General features: G+C 37.2%; 1 protein-coding gene across 1 annotated transcript; it reads left to right on the top strand.

The window, feature by feature from the left end:
• On the top strand, positions 1 to 27063 carry LOC120221614 (mitochondrial poly(A) polymerase). Its single transcript, XM_039219121.1, has 9 exons — positions 1 to 166; positions 3568 to 3740; positions 4229 to 4462; positions 6783 to 7007; positions 10755 to 10966; positions 12970 to 13196; positions 23823 to 23915; positions 24001 to 24074; positions 26304 to 27063. The coding sequence occupies exons 1-9, from the start codon at positions 16 to 18 to the stop codon at positions 26664 to 26666; spliced, it is 1752 nt and encodes a 583-aa protein (XP_039075052.1). The 5' UTR covers positions 1 to 15; the 3' UTR covers positions 26667 to 27063.
• The last annotated feature ends 486 nt before the right edge of the window (positions 27064 to 27549 follow it).

The raw sequence follows: 27549 nt of genomic DNA, 5'->3' as shown, positions 1-27549 counted from the left end.
TTTCCTACTTTGACAATGGCGGCTCGCGCCGTGGGGTTTTTGGCCGCTTTACCCCTATGTGCTCAGAGAAGTCAAGTGCTGCGTCCTATCCACAGGCTTTTCAGTTGCCCAGGAACTGCCGCAGAAGTTAAAAGAGAAGAGCGGTCGTCGGGGAGCCTGGAGACAGGTGATGGCACCGTGTCTTCGGTTTGCTCTGTGGCCGCTACCAGCTGCGGGGGAGGGAAGGGGGAAGAGACTGGGATCGCGGGCGAACGCGTGGCCTGTGAATACGGCCGAGGAGCCTTTGGCAATAGGGTGAGGTTGTGTCCCATCCTCGTCTGATCTCATGAGGGGAACTTAGAGCCACCCATTGCTCATGGTATATGATGTTTCTTCGGGGACGCCTGTGCACAGTAATGATGAAGTTATTTAAATCTCTGTGAACTTCAGGCCAAGTTTTGCTCATATTTTATAATTTGGCAAAATAACGTTCCCAGTGATAACAGTGATGCCACATATCAGTTGCTTCATTCACGAATGTGTCTGATTTACAAGTTGTTGATGGAGGATGGGTGTACTGAAGCATTAATGAAAAACAGTTTTCTTGGCTTCCAAATGTAGGATTCTTCCTTCTGAAAATTATTGCCTTGTCTTTAATTCTTTAGGCCATTTTGGTAACCTGGTAATAGGTTTGCATTCAATGGAACAGGCTGGCGACCCGCAGACGTTCTAAATTTATATGCTGCTTTGTGTGTTGAAGCCCTGTTGTGATGCCCAAGAACTGTGTGTGTACAACTTTTAAAACAATCTAGCAAGAAATGTATCACTGTCTCCTCTTAATAGATGGATATAGAGGCTCAAAGAACTAAGTAACTTGTGTGAGATTACATAGCCGAGTATTAGGCAAAATGTTGTTTCTACCATTTCTTGGAGCTCTAGTTTTAAGAGATGAATTACTTCTGGTAATAGTTTTATATTAGACTGAACAAGTAAAACGTTTCCCTCTAAAATAAATGGTAGGATTGTTCTTCTCATCAGACCGTATAAGTAAAGTTCATATCGACAAGGAGTGAGAATTGTTATTTAATATGACATTCATAGAAGTACTGATTGGATTGTATGGGATAGAAGCTGCTTCTGTTAAAAATTCTTAAGTAACTTTGAAAATTTGAGTAAGAATTCTGCCAAAGAAGCTGTTGTAATTTAGCATCTGAATAGTGGTTTAAATTTGGGAGTATTTTCATATGCTTTTTGAGAAAATAGAACTCTGTAAACTTGATATGGAAGGAGTTATTACTCTGGTTTACAGATGAGGAAACAGGCTAGTCCAAGTGGCTAGCTCACACTTACCCATCTATTAAGTAGCAGTGATAAGGATAAAACCTGATTCCAAGGCTGTTCGCTTCATTTAGTACAGCTTTGTTATTTTTGTTAGGAAATGTGTTTTGTTTTATGTCATATAAGTGGCTAAATATTTAGGCACTCTTGGGCTGCGCAACAAAAACATCATTTGCATTTTTTTTCCATTTTAAAAAGAGAAGGAGGTAACTGCACCTTATGCTCAGAAGCATACAATTTTATCATTGGAAGGAACTTGGGAAATACCCAATTGAGGTTTCCATTTAGTGTGAGAATTTATTGGAAAACATTCCTAGTAATATTTTCTAGTAACAAGGAACACACTATTTCATTTATCAGCTAACTCTATTTTTTGGTTGGGCTGTAATGGTTGGAAAATGTTTATAATGAGCTAAAATCTACCAAAATCCCATTTCCATGTTAGTCTTAGTTTTGACATAGCTTTCATTTGAGTAGTGGTAAAGAACCCCAATTTTAAGAATAAGAATCTGTAACGTATATAGCGTATTATATTCTTTGGGGTGCAGGTGACAGAGGCTAACTCAGATTAGCTTAAGTAGAAAGGGGAGGATATACCAACCCACGTAACACACTCCAGAAAGAGCCAGCTGTTTTAAGCTCAGCTGGATGGATAGGGTCAGTGTGAGGTATTGTTTTCCTCAGCTGTTGTTTGGTGGCCTCCTTATATCAGATTCTTCTACACGGAGGCATGGCCACCAGCAACTTCATGTTTACATGCTAGTAGCCTTTTCCAGAGGAAAAAATGAGATAATCTTATACCCGAATTTGAAGAATTCTGAGAAAGAGTGTTTGATTGATCACACCCCCACCCTTTGGACCAAGAGGAGCTATCCAAAATAGTCTGCTAGTCTTAGCCTCTCTAATGGGGTGAGGGTCAGTGGCATAGGTAGGCTGACAATATTGAGAGCCCCACACAGCCTCATAGAGTGGTTTCTTGCCAGCAGGTAGTGTGCTGTCATTTAAACAAGGGGGACAGATGCTAGGCAACCAGACAACAGGTACATTCTAGAAGAGATCTGTCAGTTTGACAACCTTTTGAAAGAAGAGGAGTCCAAAAGCATCTGTTGATTTCCATATATCAGTTATATTTTCTATATTATTTAATCTCTTTGGAAATTTTTGTGGGTATTGTTATCAGACTTGATAATTTTTAGTCTTTAGAATCTACCATTCCAGATATTTAAAAGAAACCCTTTAAGTCACCCAACTAGAAGTGAATATCTTGGAGGAAAAAATATGTTGCTAAAATTCAGCGTTTGGCTTTAATATGCTCTTAGAACTTGAATGATTTTCTTTTTCCTTATACTTAGTTGTTGATCTTTGTGGTCAGTCACTTAATATCTAATTCTTGACGGTTACAACTCTTCTCTTCATTTCCTGTGATTGTAAAACCCCCAGCCCCAGTGTGGTTTTTAATGAAAAAGAAAATTACCCTCTATATCTTTAGTAAAATTATCATGAATTCTTTATGGGAAGCATCCGAGTTTCACATTGCTTGATGTACCTGTAATACACAGCACATGATAGTTGGTAACTCACTGTTAATTGTTTGGGCCAGACCAAGACCCATGACAAAGAAAAACTATAGTAATTTACTAAAGTTTGTTTGTTTATTTTGAGAGAGAGAGAGAGAGTTGGGGAGGGGCAGAGAGAGAAAGAGAATCCCAAGCAGGCTCCACAGTGTCAATGCAGAGCCCAATGGGGGCTCAAACCCATGAACCCTGAGATTATGACCTGAGTCAAAGTCAAGAGTCAGACACTTAACTGACTAAGCCACCCAGGTGCCCCAAATACATTAAAGTTCTAAACTCATGCTCATACACTCAGGTTTATAATAATTTCTTTTAGACTTCAATATATTACAACCTTGTACAGGTTTTATATGTGTGTTTTTGGGGTAGTGCTAAATGGGTGATTTTACATTCCTGATTTTGCTTTTAAAACTTTGTGGATCTTTCTCTTTTTAGTGCTGTGCATTGACTATAGTAAATCAAAAACTGGGAACATGGACAGTACTAATGATAATTACAGGAAAATGGTAAAATGAAAATAAAAAGTATAATTTCATTCTTCTACAGATAAAGAAGAAAGAAGATGAGATTTGGATAAAGTGGTTTTAGTCAGCTGTAAAACTTTATATACCTTATCAAAATATGCTTTAAACTTTATATTTGTGTGTGTATTGGAAATGCTTTGTCTCATTTATAGGCTCTGAGGACAAGACTCCCAAAAAGAAGTTCTCTGAGGTGCAGAAAGAAAGACGAGAACAGGCTCAGCGAACTGTTTTGATACATTGTCCAAATAAAATTAGTGAGAAAAAATTTCTGAAATATTTATCCCAACATGGACCTATTAATAATCATTTCTTCTATGAGAGCTTTGTAAGTATGAAAAACAGTCTAATATTCATATTTTTGAAAGATAAAGGTTCCATTCATTATTTGCAATGTGGTAAAGTTAGATATAATGTCCTTAAATTTCTTTAATGATTTTTTATATGAGAATAGAAATCCTAATGGCATTATTACAGAATTATAAGTAATTTATAACTGACTGATTTCCATTATTTGAATCCTTTAAGTAGCCTCTTGTCTTGTGGATAAAGTCCAAGGGGAGGGGATTTTTGTTTTGCCTTTTAATTTTCTCTTTCATCGTTTTCAGTTCTGTTGACTTACCAGTTTATAGTGTTCCTGTTCTTAACCTGCTTGTAATGATTAAAACCAGTGCTTGTGTTAGAAGTATATCATTTATAAATTTAAAAAATTAATATATTTTTAGTATGATAATTGTTTGGAAATTTGAGCAGAAATACTATGTAAAATATATGATTCTGAGATGTGTTTTGTTTTTTCCTTTGGTTTTGGCATAGGGTCTTTATGCTGTTGTAGAATTTCGTCAAAAGGAAAGTATAACTTCACTGCAGAATGTAACTCGTACTCCAAGTATGGGCACAGAGGCTGCAATTCCATTCAAGTCACGTTTCTTCAATTTAAAGACAAAGAATCCATCAAACCCGACGTCAGAACAGTCAAGTGTACAGTGTAGTATTCATTCACCTCCTTCAAGCAAGAAGCTTCTTGAGTTACTTTGTTATGCAGAAAGTGTAAGTTTGTAGGTATACATCTCCAGTATCTAAAAATACGTGTGTATGTATGACATTATTTTCTTTATCATTGGTTCTTATCATAAAATATTCAGACTACAGAATATGTTGAGTGAAAAGTGAAAGTAATCCTTTCACCACTCCCCTCCCCCACACCCTACTTGTGTGCCTTGCAAGTAACCACAGGCTTACGGAGTTTCGGCCTTTGGACTATTCAGGTTTTCTTCCTCCAGTCAACATAATGACATAAAGTTGTACCTGGCATTTTTCTATAAATTTAAAAATATCTTGGGGCACCTGGGTGAGTTGAGTGTCCAACTTCGGCTCAGGTCATGATCTCATGGTTCATGAGTACGAGCCCCACGTCGGGCTCACTGCCGTCAGCTTGTCGGCACAGAGTCCCCTTGGATCCTCTGTCTCCCTCTCGCTTTGCCCCTCCCCCGCTTGTGCTGTCTCAAAAATAAAAACAAAAAGTCAAAAATGAAAACAAAAACCTCATTTCTTTTTTTTTTTTTTTTTTAATTTTTTTTTAATGTTTTATTTATTTCTAGGAGAGAGACAGCATGAGTAAGGGAGGGTCAGAGAGAGAGGGAGTCACAGACTCTGAAACAGGCTCCAGGCTCTGAGCTGGCAGTCAGCACAGAGCCCAACGCGGGGCTCGAACCCACGAACCGTGAGATCATGACCTAAGCGAAAGTCGGAAGCTTAACCAACTAAGCCACCCAGGTGCCCCCAAAAACCTCATTTCTGATTTAATCTATTTTTGCTGCCCCAACATTGTTTATATTAGTTTTGGTTTTATCAGTTCATGTTTCTTATCAAAGTAGTATTTTTTGTTTTGATTTTCTAATTTTAAACATTTTATTTCTAACCGTACACATTTTCTTCTTTTTAAAAATTTTTTTTAATGTTTTATTTATTTCTGAGAGAGAGAGCGAGAGGCAGCGTGAGCAGGGGAGGGTCACAGAGAGAGGGAGACAAGGAATCGAAGCAGGCTCCAGGCTCTGAGCTAGCTGTCAGCACAAAGCCCGATGCAGGGCTCGCAACCACAAGCTGTGAGATCACGACCTGAGCCGAAGTTGGAGGCTTAACTGACTGAGCCACCCAGGCGCCCCTAACCTTACACATTTTCTTGACTCCCTGTTACTTATTTTTTTTTATTTGAACACCTAGTTCAGTTATTTTCAATATTTTTTCCAAATACGGGCAGTTGAGGCTATGATTTTGATTTTAAATACTCCAGTGCGCAGTTTCAAAAGGTGATGTTTTTAACACAATTTTCTGGTGAAGATACAGGATTACTATTCTAAGGAGTTGAGGGATCTTGGACCTTGGTTACCTGAAGCGTTGCTGATTTCTTGTGTTTCTTCCTTTAACGACTTTGTTTAAAATGTCTTGCTTTGTGGTTGTTTTGACCTCTTTCTGGAGCATTTTAACTATTTTCATTTTCCTAAAATAATACTTTATATATATTGCATAAATAAAGTAGTTTTAATTTGGGCAACCTTTGATTTTTGCCAGTGTCATCATTTCTTAGTCCTTTTTTTTTTTTGAAATTAATTTAACTATTAACCCAATAAATCTAAAATATGCATTTCAACATATAATCAATATAAAATTATTAATGAGATATTTTACGTTTTTGTTTAAAAAAAATCATCAAAGCAGGTGTGTATTTTGCATATACAGCACAACCCCAATCAAACTAGCTACATTCCCTCCATAATCCTCAGACATTGTGAGGGATATTTTCTCACAGCGCAAGCTGTGGGTTTGAGTATATTCTATTTAGATATTAAATACCCAGGTTTCTTTAGTAGGTTAGAGACTTGAGTACATGATCCCTAGGTTATATGCAGACTGGTTGACTAACCATATTCCAGTTGACCATTAGGTGTGGAAACTTAATAACTGTTTGCAGAATAAATGGATCATGGTCTGGACTAGCAATTGACTCCTAAATTTGGCTGTTCATCAGAATTACCTATAAAACATATTAAAAATTTGTTCACTGGCCCCAACCACAGAAATCCTGACAATTTAGTTGTGGATTGAAGCACCAACATTTTTATTTTCATTTTTATTTATTTATTCTTAAATTATTCTGTGGTTTTACACATTATTATTATTATTGTTATTATCATTTTTCAGAACATTTTAAAGCATATTTTTAAAATACCTGCTTTAAGGTGTAAGGAAAAAAGTATATGTTTTTTCAGGTAGATCTCCAAAGCCATCAGATCCCTAGAAGTAAAATGGCAATTATTTTATGTGACCTGTACATTTTCTATATGTTTTTGTTTTTGTTTTGGCCAGCTAGATAGATGATCAGCTGAATACTCTCCTGAAGGAATTCGAGTTAACAGAGGAGAATACTAAACTCCGATATCTCACCTGTTCTCTTATTGAGGACATAGCAGCTGCGTATTTCCTGGACTGTACTGTCAGACCCTTTGGCTCTTCAGTGAACAGTTTTGGGAAATTAGGATGTGATTTGGACATGTTTTTGGATCTGGATGAAATTGGAAAATTCAGCACCAACAAGGTAATTATATTGCTTGAGGTCACTAAAGATATAGAAGTAATCTTTGGACTTCATAAAATTATAACTTGGTTTCTAAACTTTAATAAACATTGTAGTTAAAGAATATGGTCCATTTGATATTCTTTGGAATTGTAAAGTCTTTGTATTGGTATAATACATAATCAGTTTTTGTGCATATTCTACACATACTCAATAAAATGATTATTTTTTCCATGGGTTCTGATATTTTTCCATTAGGCCAAGGTTATTCATTGTGTTACCAAATTATCTGTATCTTAACTAATTTTTTATAATCCGTGTGATCTAGTTACTGAAATATTTTGAAATCTCATGGTGTTTGTTTGGTTTTGTTAATTTCTCCGAGGAATTCTTTTGATTTTTGTTTTGTTTAAAGGCTGTGTTAGCTACATGTAGGTATATAGTTATAAGATTATTATATCTTCTGACTGGGTTTATCATTAAATTATGTCTTTTATCTCTATACACATGCTTTTTTCTTAAATTCTTTTTTGTTTATTAAGATAACCATTTGTTACTTGCTTTACGTGTCTTCTGTAGCTTCATTTTCGGCCTTTATATGCTGTTGTATTTTGGATATCTCTCTGATGAATAGCAGATCACTGAATTTTGTGCTTTTACTCTGATCTTGAGTCTTTGAAGTCACTGTATTTATTCATTGTTACTGATAACTTTTTGGATTCATTTTTACTGTATTATTTTTTATTTATGTTTTTCAGTGCTTTTTCTTTGCTTTTCATTCCCTTTTCCTTCCTCCTATTGGATTCGTATTTTTTTAAAAAAATAAAACTGAAGTGTAGTTGACACAGTGTTACATAAGTCTCAGGTGTGCAGTGTTTAAAAAGTCCACATGTGTGCTCTCCTCACCACAAGTGTGTGTCTCACCACATCTGTCGCCATACAGTCCTCTTGTGGCACCACGGACTGTATTCTCTCTCCTGTACCTTCCATTCCTGTGGATTACTGCTTTATTCCTGCCTCATCCCACTTTCTTCTCTTAGAGTTTAGAAATTATGTATTCCAGTTAGTTCTTATTAATATGCATCTGTAACAGGTAAAGTTAACCAGTATCTCCCCCATTCTCCCAAACAATATAAGGGATGCTTTAATTTAATTACAACTTTGAAAAGGCTTCTGTGTATTTCTAAAACGTAGGTTTTTATAAACCTCTCTCTTTTATGTATTTCAAACTAGGAATCATTTCTATGTTGATGTCCAGTTGACCCTTTAACCTACTATTTTGAAAATAAAACTGTTTTCATTCTTTCTAAATATTCTTTGTTAGTTTTCATGAAAGTTCTTATATATGTTTCACATGTTACTTCGTGGCCTTTTAGTTTTCCTGACATTTGTCATCTTCTTTAATTCTGTTCTAAGTTATCTCTTGTATCTCCCCTTTATGTACATCCTCAAAGCTGTAGTGGCACAGTTCCTTAGAAACTCTCACTTAGATTATTGTCACAGGATCCTGTGTTCTACCTCTTATTTCTTGTGTCATCTCTTGGTTTTCCAATCTTTGGGCTGTGCTGGAGTTATCCTAAAATACAGATTGGATCTTCTCACAGACATAGAATGGGGTCTTCTCGTTAGCATAGTATTGAAATGATCTGCCTCTTAATTAATGTTAGCAATGATTTCTCACCTATGCAGATTTCCAATCACATCATTTAGTTACCAAATTATAAGGCACTTTTAGAATATGAATAATGACTGAACAGTTGTTCTGTCTCTTCAGTGGGGAGTGCTCTTTCCCACTCTTCCCTGTGATTCCTGGGTAGTTTTCAAAGGCCAGTTCTGACTCTACCTTTTTGACACCATCTTGTTTTTTTCCCCCCTCAGAATTAATTACTGTTTTTTTGTAGTATCTTGCTCATATTTCTCTCTGTCTCCAAATTCCTCCTTTGTTATGTTTAGGTAGCGATTGATATATTCCTCCCACTGTTTCATAAGCTAGGACAGGGCAGCTGCCACGTCTGCTCATTTTCTTATCCCAAATAGTGCCTGACATAACTTAATATGCTCAGTATGTACTTACTGAATAAAACTGGCCAAAGAATACAAAACACATCAAAATGAAATGGATTATTCTTAGACTAACATATACTTGAAATTGTATTAAATTCCTGGCAGGGACACGACTTAAGTTGTGTTAGGTTATTTTTATTTTAAGTACAAGACTTTGCTAAATAATCAAGGAGCATAATAATGTATTGTAATGGCTAAAGCCTGGCTTTAGAGCCCAACTGCAGAAGAGTAATTCTTCTACTTACTAGCTGTGTGATCCTTGGTAAGATATTTTGGTCTTCGCTGTGCCTAAATTTTTCTAGCTGTGGGATTGGAATGGGGCCATAGTACCTCTTTCGTGGAGTGCTTGGAGGGCTTGATCGAGCTAATACATGTGAAAAGCTTAGGATGGTGCTCAGCATGTAATAAGTGTTCAAATGTTGATCACCGTCAGCAGCAACATTACTAGTTATTTCATTATTATGCAAATAGGAAACACACAGTTTTTTCCGTTGGAAGCAGAGGAAAGAGTTGGAAACTTTTATTTGGGTCTTAGATTTCTGAAATATAGAGGTATTCCAAAAAGATGTTTTAAAAGTGCTCCAATCTCACTAAACAATTTGATGTTATTTGGTATGTAGTTTTAACTAATGAAATGTGTTATAAATGTGTACCTTGAAATATTTGCTTGTGTAAGATGATACTGGCTTTGCTAATAGAAACATTAAAAATGAAATATAATGAAAAGCAGAAGCACTTTTAAATTCATCTACTTCATAAAAGAGCCTCTTAGACAGCTTTGTGCAATTGTGAACTCTCCTTCCTCTTTCCTCTCGATGTGTGTCTCCTTTGGAACACCACCTTGCTTTATAATTTTAGGTGCTTGTTTTATTCACCTGGAGTTGAGGGGAGTTAGTAAGAGTGTATGAGTCTCTTGTATATCTTTTAGCACTATGTGGAATATATTGTGTACCACAGGCACTAAAGAGATGATTTGCTAATGAATAAGTGAAAGTTATTTGCCAACTAAAATTGTAAACTTTTGTAAGTTTCTTAATGTGTGACATGCTTACAAGTGAAATGTGCCACCTAAGTTATCACAAAGTTCATTTTAGTACACAATTAAAAAATTTTTTTAATGTTTATTTTTGAGAGAGGGAGAGACAGAGCGTGAGCAGGGGAGGGGCAGAGAAAGAGGGAGACACAGAATCCAAAGCGGGCCCCAGGCTCTGAGCTGTCATCAGAGTCCAATATGGGCTTGAACCCACGAACCATAAGATCATGACCTGAGCCGAAGTTGGACTCTTAACCAACTGAGCCACCCAGGCGTCCCAGTATAAAATTTTAGGCTAAAATCTTTGCTCTTTGCTTAACCCACTAAGCCACCCAGGCTCCCCTCTTTATTTTTTGTTGTTTTAAGTTTATTTATTTTGAGAGTATCAGCAGGGGAGGGGCAGAGAGAGAGGGAGAGAGAATCCTGAGTAGGTTCCACACTGTGTCAGTGCAGAGCCCAACATGGAGCTCCATCTACTGAACTGTGAAATCATGACCTGAGTGGAAATCAAGAGTCAGACACTTCACCAACTGAGCCACCCTGGCGCCCCTTGTGTGTGTGGTTTTGTTTTTTGTTTTGCCAAAAATGACTTAGAGCTTCCTTCTAGAAAGTTTATTTAAGAAATTCCTTCTTATTAAAAGCTCCCATTTACAAATATTCTTATTGTTCAGACCTCAGGAAATTTTCTGATGGAATTTCAAGTGAAAAATGTACCTTCAGAAAGAATTGCAACTCAGAAGATCCTGTCTGTGATAGGAGAATGCCTCGACAACTTTGGTCCTGGTTGTGTGGGTGTACAAAAAATCTTAAATGCTCGGTGTCCCCTTGTGAGGTTCTCACACCAGGCCTCTGGATTTCAGTGTGATTTGACTACTAACAATAGGTATGATCTCTTTGTTTTGTCACCTTAAATGTGAATATGATAAGGTTTAGCATAGTTTTTCTTGTACAGAAACGGTGGCTTTGAACTCCTATACACGCTTTGCTAATAACTTTAAAACATTTTGAATAACTTGCATTTGAAAATTGGAAATATTTTCTCTTACACATATCTGTTGACCTTTTGGTATTCATGAATAAAATGTTAGGATGCTGTGTTTAAAGTGTTAACGTACCTAACTAACATCTTAGGAGAACTGGTTCATTGTTCTTAACTTACATAGCCTGATAACATGAAAACACCTATACCAGATTTTCTGTACGTAGTCATCTAAGTATACTTAGAAAATAAAGTAGCACATTGAGTTTGATCTTTGAACCTACTCCGGTATAGACAATTTTGGGTCCTATGTCTAGATGGTGTTTGCTTCGGTTGGAGCAGCTTCAGTCTGTATAGTTCTTTAGCATATTTTCATTTTATTATCCTAGCAGCCTGTTTCCTTAAAAAAAAAAATGGGGTGTGAATGACAAGTTCTTTCCTACTCTGATTCCTCTTCTTTCATTCTCAGCAGGGAAAAGTTCTCAGTGGAGGAGTTGAAGTTAGAACTCTGGTGTTCTTACTGCACACATTAGATTTCACTGTATTATATCTGTTAGATAATCAGTATTAACAATAGATTCAGAAAATCCATTCAAGAGCAGTTTTGCTTAAACTCATGTTCACTAACAAGTCAGTGCTAAGTACTTCTGAATTTCTCCCAAGTAGCCCAGGGAGTAAAAATAAATAAATATACATACTGCATTTTCTGTCACTATTATATTTTCTGTATAGCATGTGTGATAGAACAAAATGATATCTGTGTCTGTAGCAGTGTTATTTTTATTGTCTTGTTGGGACAGATTTTTAAATATTTGTTTTAAAATCTTTCAGGTTTCTGTACTCCTGCATTGTTTCTTTGTATCAAATACCTTGCACTATTTGATATTTATTTTCAACTTAATTTAGATTCATTTACGTAAAACATTTAATCACCTTGAATTTCTAATTTGCCATTTTTTCTGTTATCTGTAAACTGAAGAGGTAAATGCCATGATGATACTTTACAGTTTGAAGTTGATACTGTTAATGATTTTGTGCCCTCTGTCGGTTCTTTGGGAAATTACAAGACATATTTTGATTGGTAGGAGGTTAATTTTAGAATATTTCTGATTAGTAATTTTTTTTATTTTAAATTTTTTAAATGTTTTTTATTTATTTCTGAGAGAGAGAAACAGTGTGGGCAGGGGAAGGTCAGAGAGAGAGGGAGATACAGAATCTGAAGCAGGCTCCAGGCTCTGAGCTAGCTGTCAACACAGAGCCTGACGCGGGGCTCGAACCCACGGACTGTGAGATCATGACCTGAGCAGAAGTCGGACGTTTAACCGACTGAGCCACCCAGGCACCCCCTGATTAGTAATTTTTTGCATTGTAATATGAGTAGGAAACTTTTTGAAAATTGACTCTAAAGTTTGATTTCTTTAAAAGACATTTTATCTTCCTAGGTTTTGGTTTTTATAAATATTAGACTTATGTAATGTGGGCTGAATTTTTAGACATTTATACTCTTGATAAAATTAGTAGTGTTTTCCTTGCTTGCCAAGGACTAGATAACCAAAGTGTGAACGTCAGGTGTAGAGCCTCTCACTTACAAACGTGTCAGTGTCTTCATCTGTAGCATTTCTCTTAATTAAGTTATGTTTAGGAACTTTGATTTAAAAATTCTGAGTTTTACAACGACATCACAATCATCATGATTTAAAAGAATGTTTTAGTGGTAATGAATGTGTTTGACAGTCAACCATTCACATTCAATTTTATTTTGTAAATACATAATGCCTTTGATTATCTGATCATGGTGTTCTGAATACACTTAGAAATGGTAAGGTGTTTACATATGTTCCCAGGTATGTGTCTTATTCTAACCATAATTTGGCAGTTTGAAAATTCTTTTTTTTTTTCTTTTGAAGGATTGCCTTGAAAAGTTCTGAACTCCTTTATATATATGGTGCCCTTGATTCACGAGTGAGAGCCTTGGCGTTTAGTATTCGATGTTGGGCGCGAGCACATTCATTAACGAGCAGTATTCCTGGTTCTTGGATTACAAATTTCTCTCTTACACTGATGGTCATCTTTTTTCTCCAGAGGAGATCACCTCCTATTCTTCCAACATTAGACTACCTGAAAACCCTAGCAGGTAAGACAGGAAGCAATCTATTTTCACTTTCTGATGTTTTAAATGAATATAAATACCATGTGTTATCAAAGACATGTGTGTTTGTTTATTAGTCATATAGTTTGTCTTCCGTGTTTTTAAGGCATTGTGAATCTAAAATTTAAGTGCTTTTTATATTTTTAATGCCCACCAGGGGTCATGAGAGCAGAGGATTTATAAAGCTGAGGCCTTTAGAGTTCTGCCTTATTTGTGTCAGTTGGCAAGGTTGGCAAGGTTGTTTATAACTATCATGAGACATTTGGAGCCTCTCTCTTAGTTGACCAATCCTGGAATGACCTTGGAGGGGGACACTTATCCTAGATACAGCTTTTGAGTGGATTATAGTTTCAGGATGGCTTTCCAAATCTGAATTTCTGGATTTTTTTTTTTTTTTAAAGAAGCTAAAAACTGTTTCATGATGTTTGAAAGATCCTAAATGTGATTTTTAGTTAAAAGTTTACAAGCAATCTTAGATGAATTATTTTAAAATTGTTATGTTATTTCATTTATGTCACAGATTATTTGACATTTTGGTAGACTGCCAGAAGAGCTATATTAAAGTGTTAGAGTTCTAAATTCTAAAAGGCAAATAAGGGATACGCTGAAAATGTGTAGACGCTCCATCTTCTACCTGTCTTGTATGTTGCTGCTAGAGAATACTTTTAAAGTATATCCCTGAACCCTCTGTGTTTACAATAACTGTAAAAGAGATTTTATTCCCAGTGGAATGAACCTCCGTTTATTCAGCTTCGTATTTGGGATCTTTGCTTACATAGCCATACCTGATTTCCCAGCCTCTTCCCCGTTCTTCCTCTTCACGTGTTCCCACATTCCACTCAATACTGTGATGATTCTCATTGCATTCTGCCTTAGCTCTTTTGTTCACACTGTTTGTGTTTCTGCCTGGACTGTGACTTCTCTAAATTCTCTCTTCTATGCCACTTTCTTTTAGTATCCAAATTAAAAATAATTCCTTCCTGTGAACACTGTAAGTACTACATGGTTTGAAGTTGAGCTTTAGAAAAGCTCAGTGTGATGTTAATGGAAAGTAGGAAGCTTTCAGAAGGTAGGGCAGCGTTCACTATCTCACTGTTAAAGTTGAAATAAAGGGGCAGCATCCATGGCTGTGCTCATCTCATTGTTTGGTGTCATTCATTTGCTAAATATTTATTGGTTACGTATTCTATGTCAGGTGTTATTTTTGGTGCAGTGACGATTATGGACATTGTGCTCAGGTGGCTCGATCTGTTAGATGTAAGACATATACACATATACGCACGTATTAAATGTGGAGGATCCTCACCAGTAAACAGCCTCTATATAGCACTTCTTCTTTAACCTCTGCTGTGTGCACTGATGCTTAAAACTGCCCTCATAGAGACCATTTTGGGGAAAAAAATCATGGAACTTTGGGACTTCAGCAGCTAAGGAAAGAATAGAAGCTATAGGAGGTAGGAAGGACTGAGGCAGGTTTACGTTGGGAGAAAACTGTTCCTCACTTCTTGATTGCTCTAGTCCTGTCTTACACGTACTGCTGAACCTCCCGGAGTTGAGTGAGCCCTTGACATTCCCTCTCTGGGAACATTTCTCCTGCCTTCTCTCCTTACTCCATTTGTTTCCCACCAATCTAGTTGTAAGTAGCAGAGTGATGTTCACAGATTCATCTCTGATTGTATGTCTCGCTCTTGAAATCCTTCAGTAAGTTCCTAGTAACTTTTAAAAAACTTTCTGCTAATTGTTTTAGAAAAAGAATATGATTTTATGGACACATTTATAGTATGTTGAGTTTTTATTTTAAATCTATTTATTTTTTAATTTATTTCGGAGAGAGAGACAGCATGAGCAGGAGAGGGTCAGAGAGAGGGAGATACAGAATCCGAAACAGGCTCCAGGCTCTGAGCTAGCTGTCAGCACAAAGCCCAACACAGGACTCGAACCCACGAACTGTGAGATCATGACCTGAGCCGAAGTCGGACGTTTAACCGACTGAGCCACCCAGGCGCCACTGAAATCTATTTTTTTAAAACAATTTAAATTTATTCACATCTAATGGCATCAAAACAGACAAAACTAGTTTTGGAATTGTTTAATTTTATGTTTTAAAATACCACATTAGTGGTTTAAAATTTTTCTGCGTTAGATTTTAAACACTAAGTTTCAAGTTGTTTTTGCAGTTACTACTCTGCATTTGCCAATAAATGAAATGAATTGCCAATAAATGCAAAAGCATATTTGACAAGAATTATTGCTGCTTTTTTATCTTTGATTTTTGAAGTTCTAACAGTATCTTAAATTTGCTGTAAAAGAATTTTTCATAAGTGAATGTCTCTTAAGGATATGGTGAAGATTATTTTAAGAATTTATCAAAATTTCTTTTTCTGTTCGTTTAGGTATTTTTCAAATTCCATGTTTTTTAAACTTCCCGATTTTAACCAGTGGTCCCACATTGGTATATATTCAACAGTCTCTGGCTAAGAATGAAAACAATGTTAAACTCTGAAATAATCAAAACCATCTTGGGTGTTCTAGCATTGATTGGCTGAGTGAGTTAAATCTTAAATACAGTCATTTTGTTTCTTCTGAGTTGTGCCTCTCACTTGATATTCAAATATTCAATTTGTGTTTCTAATTTAAAAAGAAAAAATACATTTGCTTGCTTGTTTGTTTATTAATAAAAGGTGTATAAATTTATGGAACACCTATAAGTGCTATAGGACTTGATAAACCACTGTTTAGATCTTAGGATAAGTCCAAACATTGTAGAGTTGTATTTAGGGTCTCTTTGATCTTCCTTTTCCTCCTCTTTTCACACATTCACTTCTGTGTGCAAATCAGGAGCAACTCCTCGCTGATCCTCAGATGTATTGGTCTTTTTTACATCTCTGCCTTTGCCTAAAATTGCCTTCCTCTCACTACCTCCTCTTTTGATGTGGAGAACCTCTTCAGGATTAAGCCAGTGAAGAAAGAAGATAAGTCGAGGCCCAGGTCTCTTGTGTTAGGTCACCCGCGTGTGGCTCCTCCTGCCTTCTTCCCGGGAGGTGGTGCTCGGGTGGCCTTGTAACAGCTGTAATGTGGCTGGATTCTTTCACCCACCCAAGGTGGCCAGGCCTTTCCAGGGCAGGCAGGCTCTGGTTTGTTTCTGCGTCTTCTGTTCCTGGCACAGTATTGGGTAGAGGTGTAAGTTCAGTTAAGTAGACTTCAGATGATTGGGTGAACATTTTAAAGTTGGAAACTTTTTATACTGAGCATGGTGGGAACTTTCATATTTTGGTTACTCTCGAATTTCTGTTTCTCTGTTTTTGTATAATCTCCACTTCTTCCCTGTCCCAAATGTCTCTTATTGTGTGTTCTCTCCTTTTCTGTGCTTAGTGCTTTATGTGGCATTTTCCTTTATAAACAGTTGTTTGATTACAGTTTTTTTGTTTAAGACCGTGTACTTCTTTCCTGTAATGGATTAAAGGTTTGAGGAAGAAATGACTGGGTATAGTATCCTTGGCAGTGTTGATGCAGAAACCCCTGAATGGAAGAAAGTTTTCATTGGTAGCTCTGTGACTGACTTCGTAACAATTTCTTGAGTGCTAACTCTCTGCCAGACATTTAGCTAAAAAATCGTATACATAGTCTCATTCAGTCCTCCCAGCAGGTTTTAAGAGGCAGAATTACTATTTTCATTTTATAGGTGAAGAGACTGAGGCTTTGAGAAGTTTTCTAAATTTCTTAAGGTAACCGAAATATAATACATATAGAAGTACGTGTGTGTGTGTACGCACACACACCAATTTTCACAAACTGAATACACCCATGTGACCATCACTCAGACTGAATAAATATCGCAGAAGTGCTGGTGTGTTCCCCCCAAGTCCCTACACACCCCCACACCCCTTTCCAACAGCGTGGACTTAATTTTACCTGTTCATGTCTCTTAGGTAAAGGGCATCGTGACATGTGTATTGTTTTGTGTCTGGTTTCTTCCCACTCAACATTATGTTCAGGAGATTCATTCCTACTGTTGGTATATTTGTGGGCCATTCATTCTCGTTGCTGTTCAGTGTTCTTTTACATGAATATACCAAAAAATATTTTTTATTCTTGATGGGTATTTGAATAATTTGTAGTTTGGGACAATTGCAAGTAATTGCTCATATCATTCTAGCACGTATCTTTTGGTGAGCATAGGTACTCCTGTCTTTCAAGTATAAACTAGGAATAGAATTTTGGAGTCTTAGGATTTGGGTATATTCAGCTTTAGTAGACACTGCCAAATAGTTCTCCAAAGTGTAAATTCCCACAGGCATTATGTACAAGTTCTAATTGCTCTCTGTCTTTGCCAGCACATGGTACTATCTTTTTTTATGGTAGCTCTTCCAAATGCACGTGTGGTGGCATCATGGTGTGTTTTGTTTTTTTTTCCCTAACGACTAATGACGGGTGAACACCTTTTCATACATCTGTATATATATACATGTATATATACATATATATATATGTATTTGTCAGCCATTTGGGCATCTCTTGTGATGTTTCTTTAAGTCTTTTGCCTATTTTTCTCTTGCACTGTTTGTCTATTTATTTAAAAAAATTTGTTTAGTGTTTATTTATTTTTATAGAGAGAGAGAGCATGCACAAGTAGGCGGTGGGGCAGAGAGAGAGGAGAGAGAGAATCCCAAGCAGGTTCCTTGCTGTCAGTGCAGAGCTCAAAGGAGGGCTCAGTCCCAGGAACCCTGAGGTATGATCTGAGCCAAAATCAAGAGTAGGATGCTTAGCTGGCCTAGCCACCCAGGCACCCCTATCTGTCCTTTTTAAGATTCAGTAGCAGGAATCCTTTATATATTCTGCATATGTATCCTTTGTCACGTGTTACAGATGTATGTGTGTATCTTTATATGTCAAATAAATACATAACGGTGGTTCTCTTTTCACTCTCTTAATGATGTTTGGTGAAAAGAACTGTGATTTTTTTTTAATGTTTATTTACTTTTGAGAGAGCGAGAGACAGAGTGCGAGCAGAGAAGGGGCAGGGAGAGGGAGACACAGAATCTGAAGCAGGCCCTAGGCTCTGAGCTGTCAGCACAGAGCCCAACGTGGGGCTCGAACTCATGAACTGTGAGACCATGACCTGAGCTGAAGTTGGATGCCCAACTGACTGAGCCACCCAGGCACCTCAAAAGAACTATGATTTTTAAAATTCAGTTTTATCAAAATTACAGATATACATAGTTAAATAGTTAAAGAGTAAAAAAATACTCTACAAGCTTTGTAACCGTAATTTCCACTCTGAGCCTCTGTGCTCTATTCATTTTGCCTCACTCTGTGGGCATCACTTTTAACTCTTAGCTGATCTGTTTGCTGCTTTAAACCATATTCTCAATATAAAATGCTTTAATTTCTTTAATTGGGGAGTATAATTGAAATATACATTATATTGGTTGTAGGTATACAGTGTGATGATTCAGTATTTGTATATATTGCAAAATGATGACCATGTTTCTTGATTTTTAGTTTTAAACATCATATATGAGTTCCCTTTATGAAAGAAGAGGAGTTAACTTCTTTCCCCCTGTAGCCTTCACCATACACAACATCTCTTCTACTCCTCATATTCTGAATATGGCTGTAGTATAATTTTGCTATGTACTCTTTTTTTTGATGCTTATTTATTTGTTTTGAGAGAGAGAGAGAACGTGAGCAAGGAATGGGCAGAGAGAGAGGGGGAGACAGAATCCCAAGCAGGCTCCACGCTGTCAGCACAAAGCCCAACACAGGGCTTGATCTCGCAAACTGCAAGAAATCAAGAGTTGAATGCCTAAGCAACAGAGCCACGTAGGCTCCCCTGCTTTGCACTCTTTATATATTATGACTGTGTAAATGCTATTCGAGTCTAATCCATGGAATAAACTAAAATTAATTTCCTTTCCTGCCCAACTTTTTCTGTTCTTTGGTGTTCATAGTTTTTAATACTACTTATTTTCTTGTTTGCTTAGTTTTTTATGTGCTTTACAAACAGTACTTAAATCTCCAACTTGCTTCCGGTTGACTAAATCTTTTCTCAAAATAGTCAAAATCATCAATTATTTTATGAATTAATTCTTCCTTTTGTAGCCTCTTTTGTTTCTAAATAGCTTTCTTTCATTTTGTTTCATTTTTTAAGTTTAGTGTTCTGTTTTTAAGTTTAGGGGCCTTCCTCAGGTGTGTAATGACTTTGATTTTCGGCTCATGTTTGAGTTAGAAACTAAGAAGTTAATTTGAATCTCTGAGTCTAGGTGGGACTGTTGACTCTGAGCTTCACTGTAGAGCAGTGCAGCTGGACTGGTTCATTGGTGGGCACTTTTTATGCCACTATCCCTAGGTCATTCCTCTTGAGCTATACAGATTCCCCAGAAATGACTTTAATTTTTTTATTCTGGAAGAAAAGACCCAGTTACTAGCATGCTGTAACTTTGACATTTACTGTGCTTTTGTTCACTTACTGTTGCTTTTAGAAGAATTTTTCCAACCTCAGCTGTGTCTTGTATCTCCTGTGTAGATATCCTTTCTTTGACCCTCTCCAAAGTAAGCCCAAGGTTTTCTGTCAGGGAACAAGAGATCTGGGGAATCTAACTGCTGCTTTGACTGGGGAGCTTCCAGTCACAGTGCTTCTGGTTAGACCTGGTGTTTCCATTTCCTGAGTTCTTGGGAGCTCTGCCTTGTAGATCTGGTTTTTCTTGGCTTTCTTTTCTTTCTTTTTTTTTTTTTTTTAGTTTATTTATTTATTTTGAGACAGAGTAGGGAAGGGGCAGACAGAATGAGAGAGAGAATACCAAGCAGGCTGTGCACTGTTAACGCAGAGCCTGATAGGAGTTTTAATCCCACAAACCATGAGATCATGACCTAAACCAAAATCAGGAGTCAGACACTTAACCGATGAAGCCACCCAGGTGTCTCTCTTCTTGGCTTTCTTTATTACTAGTTTAGGATTTAGTCTTTTCAGAGCCAAAGTCGGACATTTTTTCAGAGCTCCTGAGTCTTTGCTACTTGTCCATCTATTCTTCCACTGAAAAATTTTTGGTTCTTATTTCTTCTGTTCTCTATCTTTAAGATTTTATGTCATTTTACTGTCATTTTGTTGGTGTTTTGGGAGGTTGAAGGTGAAAATAGATGCTTGTGTTCATTTTATCATCTTTATCCCATAGCGTGTGCTCATAACCAGTATATAGGCTTCCTCCCAGAGAGGCTGAGTGTCACTGGAGCATAGCACATGGTAGGAGGAGCAGGGGAACTTCACCTCGTCTGTTGATTAGCAGAAGTGATTAATAGGGAACGTGTGTATTGTAGATGTACATTGTGAAGAATAGTGTCTAAGTATGAGTCCCATTCTGGAGTTGAGTGAGCTACAAGGCTATACATAAAGGTATTTTGAAACATGGATATAACCATAATGCTTACATTCTTCACAAGGTTAGATCCAGGCACTCGAGAGGTGGTTGCTTGGATGTGCATTTTCTTTTTTTTTTTTTTTTTAATTTTTTTTAGTGTTTTTAATTTATTTCTGAGAGAGAGAGAGAGAGCAGGGGAGGGTCAGAGAGAGAGGGAGACACAGAATCTGAAGCAGCCCCAGGCTCTGAGCTAGCTGTCAGCACAGAGCCTGAATCGAGGCTCGAACCCATGAACTGTGAGATCATGACCTGAGCTTAACCGACTGAGCCACCCAGGTGCCCCTGGATGCACATTTTCATAAAGGGTTCTAGCTGGGTGGGTTAGAAGGAAGCAAAATGCTGATGTTTCTAATGTCTAAGTGTACAGCACCCCTTGCCCCATATTCAACATTCTGCATTAATTAGTACAGCAGGGATCACCTATTGGCTTATCCCACTTAATTACTATTGACCTGCGGCATACTCTGAAAGGTTTTGATCTGTTAATAGTTATAATAGCTGAATATAGTTATGATTTTTTAGCTATTCAAGTTTTGTTCCAGTTCCTCTTATAAAAGCAGGACATCATAAAAGATTTGTTACCAAAGAAAAAAATCATAAGCCTTCATATGAACTCTATGCCTGTTATGTCCCTAATATATGTGCCTCTCAATTTCAGGTTACTTACTAGAAATACGTATAGTTGGCACAGTGTAGGTTTTGCTCTTTTGACCAGAAAGATTAATGTAAATAATTACAACCCACAGACATGATTATCTGTACTACATCCCCTGGGTAATCTATTAGGAGTGCCAATGGTGATCTCTGTGACTAATTATGAGTTACTGTAGTGTGGATACTAGTTCCTTGAAAAGATGTGAGTAAGTTTATTGATCTGGTGGTGGCTATGGGAACATTATTCAGTAAATTTCGTTTGTCATGCGTACTGTGCTGAAAGAGTTACTGATGTACCAATCCATGAGACTCTGGTTTCCCAAGGAAGCAAGATAATCAAATTTAGTAAATGCATAACCTTACTTTTTCATAGTGTTTAAGTTCACTTAAAGTGAAGGTGAAGAAATGTGTCGTCAAGTTCCTAATATGACTTAATTAAGGTGCTTATTACATGGCTATTTTCCTCACAACTGAGAGTTGGTATTTACTTATGAATTTTTGCCAACGTTTCATACAATACTTTTAAGAAAAAGGTGCCGCGGGTTTAAACCAATAGTGGTAGGGTTTCCTGTGTCTGAATAAGTTGAGAATCATTTTTTCTTTTTTTTTTTTAATGTTTATTTATTTTTGAGAGTGAGAGCATACAAGTGAGGGAAGGGCAGAGAGAAGGAGACTGAGGATCTGAAGCGGGCTCTGCACTGATGGCAGAGAGCCTGATGGGCGGCTGAAACTTGCAACCTGTGAGATCATGACCTGAGCCAAAGTCAGATGCTTAACCGACTGAGCCACCCAGGAATCCTGAGAATCATTTTTCTAAGGCAATACTATCCAATAGAACTTTCTATGATGATAGAAGTGTTTCTTAGATCCATGTTGTACATAGGGTAGGCCCTGGTCACTTGCGGCTGTTAGGCCTTTGAAATATGGTTCGTGTGTTCCAGGGACTGAATATTTTATTTTAACAGCTGCCTGTGGCTAGTGACTGTTACATTGGACTGTGTAGATGTTGTCTGGGTGTGTTGGTAGAACGTTGGGGGAAAGAGAAAGGAGTAGAGAGCCTGGGCAGCCAGGCTGCTAGGTTTGAAGCCTTAGGGATTTTGAAAGAACAAAGATGGTCCTATCTTAAATCAGAAGATACTTTTTTTTTCTTCAACTTTAAATGCTTTCTGTTAAAAAAACCCTTTTAGTGAAGAGCAGCGGTCACATTAAACAGACAGGTCCCAGAGACAGCCTCAGCCCCATGTGGAGCTCATTTTTCTATGGTAGAAATGCTTTAATTGGACATAACATTCCTGAGAAACTAAAAGAACATCAATATATGTGACTGGCACTGTGTCACAAGAAATATAAACTGTTTAAAAGAGTAAAACATGTGTCTGGGTCCCATAAAAAATTCTAAGTGTAACTGTGTACAGGTTCTTCAGGGTACTCTAAGTTATATAGTAGAGGACATAAAATTTGCTATTAAAACTAACATGCTAAGATCTAGAATAATTTTTGAGAAATTACATTCACAACCCAGGTCGACGCAAAAAATACCAACACCACCAAAAAAAAAAAAAAAGACAAAAATTTGAAGGACCCTTATTTATATCTTTATTATTTTTATATTTAATTCTCCTGCTGGGGATTATAATAGGCATTCAAAATACCATTGATCACTCACATTGCTGGTTATGTGCCTGCTGTGTGCCGGACACTTGTGGCTGGACTGGATGTGGGGAGGGGGAATAACGAATAGGACCATGACATTTGTCATCCCAGAGGGACAGAGGAGTAGGCAGCATGCTATATATAATCACAGTGCAGCCAGATAAGTGCTAATGGAGCATGGGACAACAGGGATGGCCCACTTGTTAGGAAATGCTTTCGGAAGAAGTGGCTGTTAATTAGAATTTTGACGAGTGGGAATTTGCTTGCTGATTGTACATTGGAAGTAGATTAGAGTGGGTGAGGGATTTCATGGTAGTTGTAAATTTATTGTGAGGGAAGTGATTACCTCTAAAGATACAAATACTACTAGAAAAGGTGAATGCTAATATCCAGTGTGCCGTTTACTTTATGGCAGTAAATTCTGACTGCTAGATTACTGCATTTTAGAAATTGCCAGAGGTTTTTCAGAACTCTTAGAGCATTCAGTTTGTGTCATGAATGAATTCTTGAAAATAATATGCATGAAAGTGTGGTAAGGATGGGAATGGAGATGAGATTAAATATTATTGATCAAAAATAAGCCAAGATTGGAGTTGGTGAAAGATGGGAACTATCTACATTTTCATTTATAACTGAAAAGCTGATTTCCTGAAAAGATAGATTAGGAGTCGTTGGGTTGATGTAATGCTAATTTCATTGTACTATAATTAAGTCTCAAATCTTTTTTTAATGGAGTTTTAAGCCCTATTTACATATCCATAGCACTGACTAATAACAGGACACATTAATCTGTAACTTTGATATAGTTAATAACAGATTTCTTTTCTGAAGTAGGCAATGTCTTTGAAATAGAATATGAAACACTTTCCTCCTTTTCTGTTTATTTAAGATGCAGAAGATAAATGTATAATAGAAGGCCATAACTGTACATTTGTTCGTGACCTGAATAGTATTAAACCTTCGGGAAACACAGAAACACTAGGTAGGTGTTTTCTTTCTCTTTGTTGTTGTTGTTTTTAAATTGAAATAGACCTTCCTCTTATTTTCCTGATTTTATTTTCTTGCAGAATTACTCCTGAAAGAATTTTTTGAGTATTTTGGAAATTTCGCTTTCAATAAAAATTCCATAAATATTCGACAGGTAAATAATATTTTAGTATTTGGTGATGAAGTATCTGGTCTTCTGCTGTACTAATACTGAATTAGTTTAGTTTACAAAGAGCACTCTAATGTGTTACTGTATTTCAGTTCTACAATAATAGATACTAATAAGAAAATTGACGCCTATAGGAGGTGCCTACCTTGAATAAGATCAGTCATCTAATTATTTGGAAGAGCTAAGCCAGCTCTTTCAGCATCTAATACTGCATCCTTCAAAATAGGGAAAATATTCTAAAAATGTTTCTGGAAAACATAATTTTATATATATATAGTTCTTTTTTTCTGCTTTTTTTTATTCTGAGAGAGAGAGAGAGAGAAGAGAGGGAGAGCACACAAGCAGGGAAGGGGCAGAGAGCAGGAGAGACAGAATCTCAAGGAGGCGCCACACCAACAGCGTAGAGCTTGATGTGGGGGCTCAAACTCCAGAACTGTGTAATCATAACCTGAGCCGAGATTGAGAGTCAGACTGAGCCACCCAGGCACCTCTATAGTTCTTTTTCTTTTTTAAAGTTTTTAAAATTTTTTTATTTGAGAGAGAGAAGGAGAAAGAGAATAACTGGGGGAGAGGCCAACGAGAGAGGGAGAGAGAATCTTTTAAATTTTTTTATGTTTATTATTGAGACAGAAACAGAGCACGAATGGGGGAGGGGCAGGTAGAGAGGGAGACAGAATCCAAAGCAGGCTCTGGGCTGTCAGCACAGAGCCCGACGTGGGGCTCGAACCCAGGAACTGCGAGATCATGGCCTGAGCTGAAGTCAGACGCTTAACTGACTGAGCCACCCAGGTGCCCTGAGGGAGAGAGAATCTTAAGCAGGTTCCATGCTCAGCTCAGAGCCCGATAAGTGGTTCAGTCCCACAACCCTGGGATCATGACCTGAGCTGGAATTGAGAGTTGGACACTCAGCCAACTGAGGCGCCCCTATAGAGTTCTTTTTAATCTGTTTTTGTGTTCATGGAAGAAGTAGGATACACAGCCCTGGAGATTTTAGTGATTCTCTGAATTTGAGCCCTAAATTTATTTAGGGGAATTAATTTATGATTTTGGTTCATCTGAGTAGCTGGAATGATAGACACTTTTCTAAAAAAGAAAATCTAGAGGAGAACCCTAGGCACAGTATGTGGGATACTTGAGGTAGCTCTCTGGGTTTATTGTGTTTAGCATTTGGGTACTTAGTTATAACCATTGTAAGACTGGCTACATAAAACACATCCTCTGATAGTCTTTTCTTTTGCTTCTTCAGCTCTCCTTTGTTCATTCTCACCTAACCCTTATCTTGCTCGTGGAGATTTTCTTTAACAACCACAAAAAAAGTGTGGGGAAGGGCAGGGGAAGGGACACAGCCTCTGAAATGCAAGCTAATATGGAATTAGATTCCATATGAGAAAAAGGTCACTTTAGCCTTTTGGTACTTTTACCCCTGGGGCTCAGAGATGATGGACAGGCAGGACCCCTGCTGGGCAGGAAATAAACAGGTGCTGCTCACATTGGAGAATCTTGGCCATTTGTTTTGTAATATTTTAGTAATACATGTGCCATCCTTTGAAAGGAGAAACGATTGTGGAGGCTGCTGCATCTTCTGGCCATGTGATCACAGCTTTAGCATTTCTTTTTATTTCTGTGAGATGTTGTCTTACCTGTTAGAGCATTATAGAAGTTGGATCTTTAGGAATGTAATAGGAAACGGTATATCCTTTGTTCCTTCTCTTCCTTTCTGATTTTATACTTGTGAAACAATTACTGTATTTAATTTAAGGATTCTAATTTGGTGTGCTTCTATTATGTTTTTAGCAAGTCTTAAAAATAAGTGTGTCTTCATCTTATTTTCTGCTATTTTTCTTTTTCATGTTTTTGTTTTCCCTTCCTAGCTTTATCTGTTAGGTAAAAATTATGTTATTTTAAGAATACTTCTGTTGGTTGACTTCATTGAGATACCTTTCATCTGAGCACCATCATCCATAACCCATAAACCTAATTGATTTTTCTCTATAAAGAATAATCACAGAACTACAGTGGTAAAAAAAAATCAGAAGTACATGCGCACACACAAATGCATGCACTGTATGCACACATACCCAGATAAGAAATTCTTTACTGTGTAAAGTTCGTGCTGGGATTTTACATGTTTTTGACATTTTATTAAACCAAATTGTTATTCTATCTGAGCCTTTTATATATTTATGCATTTCTCTTCCTTATGACAATCTATAGGGAAGGGAACAAAACAAACCTGAATCTTCTCCACTGCACATTCAGAATCCTTTTGAAACATCTCTCAACATCAGCAAAAATGTAAGTCAAAGCCAGCTACAGAAATTTGTTGATCTGGCCAGAGAAAGTGCCTGGATTTTAAATCAGGAAGATAAAGATCGGCCTTCCTCATCAGGGAGTCAGCCCTGGGGGCTGGCAGCCCTGCTGCTGCCGTCTGTCATGAACAGTGTGTGTCTTGCCAAGAAGGTAAGGAAGAAGCCTGCAAGTGAAAGAATTAAGAACCTGCTGGAATCCATAAAAAGTAGCGGTTCAGAAAATGCCACAAGCACTGATGGGAAAAGAACAGTTAGTACTCAGGCATGATGTCTTCTCCTCCAGGAACTGGTTTTCCCCAATAACATGCTCCTTGGACTACAAGGAAGAATTGGTGTGAGATTTTTGTGGGTCTCCACTTTCCCCTGATGTCACCCTTCATCATCTTCTCATTGGGCCTCTTTCTGGTCTGAAGTTCTGGGACCGTTTCAGTCTGATAAGCCTCCTTTCCCTTGGCACTTTGAGCTGTCAGCCACAAGGAAAAGGTGGAAGGAGATTGGAATGTACTTTAAGTAAACTGTACAAACAAAGCGGTAAAAGTCCGTTTTCAAACCATTGTTGATCTCTACATCAGTCCCTGGATGGAAATCATTTAAAAGGACTTCTGGATATGTACGTATGCAGTCTGTGGATGCAATAAAGTTTCAGAATTTGCTAGTACTCTTTAGTATGTATTTTTGTATTCTTCAAGGTACTGTACTCTTATTCACGTATAAATTAAAACAGGTTGGTATTGGTTTCCAAAACTGGTCACGTTTTTAAGATACGAATGCAGACACTTGATTCACTGCATTCTAGCTATTCCAAGCCAGATCTATAAAAGTATTGGTACATTGTATTTTAAAATATTAGTCACTTTTCCTGTTTTCAAAAATAAAACCCTACTTCTATATATTTCCAGTATTCTTTTACTTTTGAAACTTCCTTTCTTCCTGTTCAAAATAGATACATATTGAAGTAGAATTTCCATTGCATTCCCTGTGGAATAACTTTCAGTTTTAGAAGCAAATAGTGTGGTGCTAAAAAACAGGGGATGGAGCCAGACTGGCTTCCTGGTAAACCACTTAGCCTGTCAGGGGCCCCGTTGTTTTATCTGTCAGAGGGGGCGACACTAGTGCCTACTTCACATGTTGTTTTGAGTGAGGTGTGTAGG

This window comes from Hyaena hyaena, unplaced genomic scaffold (assembly GCF_003009895.1).
Source record: "Hyaena hyaena isolate Hyena2069 unplaced genomic scaffold, ASM300989v1 scaffold_791, whole genome shotgun sequence".
Lineage (NCBI taxonomy): Eukaryota > Metazoa > Chordata > Mammalia > Carnivora > Hyaenidae > Hyaena > Hyaena hyaena.
Note: the sequence above shows the minus strand (reverse complement) of the source record. Positions and strands in the feature narration are given on the sequence as shown.